We start from the raw sequence: 3273 nt of genomic DNA, 5'->3' as shown, positions 1-3273 counted from the left end.
AACATAAGTCAGCATCATATACCAAGCAGTTTCGTGTGCTCAAGCTTTTTCGGCTTCGTTTGTTTCCTGCTAACTTTTTTTTTAATACGACAGTCAAGGTTTGCTGCCTCAGGTTTGGTGCCTCAGGTTTGGTGCCTGGTGATTGAAATATAGTCTCTATCTATTCTATAGTGTTATTGGCAGCATTTCCATAGCCGGTTTTGGCTAGATGGTCAGGGATTTTGAGGTCTGGGTGGAAGACTTGTGCTTCTTTGAGGAATGCATATCTGAGTTGATCGGCAGTTAGGGGCATCCAGTCGTTGAATGGTAGTCTAACTTTTTTATCAGCGGTGGTTTCAAGTTCGTTATTTCGTATGTCTCTGAATAGTGGGTGGTTAAGAGCTTCGTCAACATTGATTCTTTTGTCTGGATTGAATTGTAGCATTTTCTTGAGAAGGTCAATAGCCTTAGTAGATGCTCCAGGGAACTTGGTGTTTAAATCGATTGGGTCCTTATGAGGGAAGATACGTACATATCGTCTAGCATCTTCCTTGACGAGTGCTTCTACATCATCATTACTAGGTGTACCAAGGACATTGAAAATCATATCTAATTGATCCTTATTTCCTCGTGTATGGAATTGATGATTATACCCATGTTTCTCATCAGGAGAAAGAGGGAAACAGCTGGTCCCAGGGAAGAGAGGTAATCTCTCATTTGGCTTTAAACATGTCTCTTTAACCATAGTTAATAACTCAGCGAATATACATCCAACAGACCAGATATCAATAGCCTCTGTATAATGTTCCTGAAGTAATATCAGCTCAGGAGCACGATACCATCTTGTTACAACATGCATTGTTAACTGCTCTTTCAAATTAGCAGCCGGCCTCTTCCCACCTCTATCATAACTTAAAGGAGTATCTACAGTTCTAGCTAATCCAAAGTCACATATTTTCACAGAACAATCCTGATTAACTAAACAATTAGCAGGCTTCAAATCACGATGATATATACCCGCCGAATGAGTAAACTTTAAACCTACTAATAGGTTATACAACAAAGTTCTAACATGTAATTCACTCAAATATACAGGTGTTCGAACTAATTTTTTCAAGTCAGAATCAGCGATCTCTAATACAATATATATCTCATCAAACTTATTCAAATCATTCGGAATTATCACATCCACAACCTTAACAACATTCTCATGCTTCAATCGATTCAATATCGCAACCTCACGTAATACTCGCTTACAATCAACCAGGTCCTCGAACACACGTGGTATCTTCTTTATAGCTACAATCTTCTTCGTTGCTGTATCATAAGCCTCTGCCACTGTCCCGTAACTTCCCGTACCTATCGCCTGACGCTTCTCATAACGAGCAGGCAACTTCCAATCCTCAAAAGGCTGGGGAATCACGGCTACCATCTTTATTACACACTATTTCACCATCAACCCTCACAAGACAAGAGACAACCCGTCGAGCGCCATGTCGATAACGATAACAACTCAACCGGACCCTGACCACTCTCGACAAAGACTGTACTAAACCAACCAGAACCAAACCAGAACCAAAACCAAACCAAAACCAATCTAGACATTACTCTAACCACTACTCTAAGCGAGGCGGAGACTATCGCTCCGGTTATCTGACACCGCGACGCCACCCTATCTGCTAGGCGTCACACATTCGACGTGACACATTCGACGTGACACATTCGACGCTAGCCCTGAAGCCAGCTGAAGTTGAACATTTTCGACACAGCAGCACTTAAAGCCTAAAAGTACGGGATTATGACGCTCATCAGGCACAGTCCGTTGCGTGTATACGGCAAGCCTTGTTGTAGTGCTTTGTGTGTGTGTCTGAACAAAGTGTGTGGCAAAGTCTGTATCCCAAAGCGCGTGTGGCTGGCTACATTGGCATGATGCGGTCTTTCATCGGGGTTCCAGGACAGACACTGTTTCACCAGGTGTGTGAGTTCCGACCGCTCGGTGGCGAATCTCAACAGGGTCTCCCCATGCACCTGTTTCGATCGATGCAATTTGGAATCGGGGGCGACCTTCATGCAGATATAGTAGAGCGATAAGCCTAAACAGAACAAGTCGTGTTTGTGCAAGACATCCTTGCTGACTATGTCCTCCGTTAATAGCTTATCAGTCTTGCGCATCTTGAACAGCTCCGGTGACATGTATACTTTGTCGATAACGTCATTTTCCAAAAGCCGATAGACGTAGGAAATTGGCAAAAAATCACCAAGAATCAGACTGCCTCCATTTGAGCTCACGTATAAGTTAGAAGGCTTAATGTGGCCGTGCACCACGTCATAGGAACTGTACAAAGCATTCAACCTGAATACAGCCATATGTGTACTAGCAGACCGGTGTGTGTAAACGAACGGGTGTGTGCCAATAAAACCGGAGTGTGTGCGACATACGCATTTATGATGGACTGGGCATTGCTCAGTATGAAGTTGGCATCGTACTGACGTGATTGCGACCCTTTTATCAAGTCCACCCATTTTGTCACCGGCCCATTTCGGCAGTAGGGCCTACCGGAAAGAGTCGTTCTGATGGCGAAGCGGTGGCTTACGACATGAGGGCCACGACGTACTCGTCGTCAATGTTTTCTTCATGGCGTTTCAAAATCAAACTGTGGTCCACTCTGGAAGATGACAAATTGCACCAAGAAAGGGTCGCTTATGATGCGCTGTCGTGCGGAACAGCATAGGGTTCCGAGTGGGGATGATTACGGAAGGATGTGAGCGTCTGCGTAGCTCTTGTCAAAGCGTTCGATGTATCTCTCCAGAGCCGCTTCCAGGGTGTTGGCGTCCCGGAGAATATCTTTGCAGCCGGCGGGGTCTTTTTTTACGTTGGCGTGCGAGATGAACCCGAGTTCTTGCGTCCTCTTCGGCAGTGGCGAGATGACCTTCGCAATCTCCCAGCCTTCGGTGTCTTCGTCGTCGTCATCCGCGTGCAGCTTGAACACCTTCACGCCCTCTTCTTCTGTCGCAGCCTCTTCCTTCCAGCGACCTAACTTTTTCAAATTCTCTCCCAGTCCCGCTGCGTCCTTTCGCAATTCGTCCAACTCGTCCATGAGCCGGCTCTTCGCCAACTCCTGCTCGTCGATTTCCTCCAGACATAGCTCATACTCCTCTTCATTCAACTCCGCCTCGTCGTCCTGCTCTTCATACTCCTTCGTTGCACGCACCAAGTTGTCCACAAACTTGTCTATCTTCTTCACACTCTTTTCTAAAGACGCTCTAGCTCCAGATCACAGCCGACCCGACCCC

The 3273-nt window shown here is 45.9% G+C and overlaps 3 protein-coding genes across 3 annotated transcripts; all 3 read right to left on the bottom strand.

Annotated features, from left to right (window-relative positions):
- Positions 1-160: 160 nt before the first annotated feature.
- GNI_086080 (mitogen-activated protein kinase) lies at positions 161-1411 on the bottom strand (the record flags this gene model as incomplete). Its single annotated transcript, XM_011132347.1, has 1 exon — positions 161-1411. The coding sequence occupies one exon, from the start codon at positions 1409-1411 to the stop codon at positions 161-163; it is 1251 nt and encodes a 416-aa protein (XP_011130649.1).
- A 296-nt stretch (positions 1412-1707) lies between these two features.
- Positions 1708-2346, bottom strand: GNI_086070 (putative protein kinase; the record flags this gene model as incomplete). Its single annotated transcript, XM_011132346.1, has 2 exons — positions 1708-1761; positions 1900-2346. The coding sequence occupies 2 exons, from the start codon at positions 2344-2346 to the stop codon at positions 1708-1710; spliced, it is 501 nt and encodes a 166-aa protein (XP_011130648.1).
- Positions 2347-2569: 223 nt separating this feature from the next.
- GNI_086060 (hypothetical protein) lies at positions 2570-3077 on the bottom strand (the record flags this gene model as incomplete). Its single annotated transcript, XM_011132345.1, has 2 exons — positions 2570-2645; positions 2734-3077. 2 exons carry the CDS (start codon positions 3075-3077, stop codon positions 2570-2572), a joined length of 420 nt encoding a protein of 139 aa, XP_011130647.1.
- Between the last annotated feature and the right edge of the window lie 196 nt (positions 3078-3273).

Source organism: Gregarina niphandrodes (genome assembly GCF_000223845.1).
Source record: "Gregarina niphandrodes unplaced genomic scaffold scaffold00016, whole genome shotgun sequence".
NCBI lineage: Eukaryota > Apicomplexa > Conoidasida > Eugregarinorida > Gregarinidae > Gregarina > Gregarina niphandrodes.
Note: the sequence above shows the minus strand (reverse complement) of the source record. Positions and strands in the feature narration are given on the sequence as shown.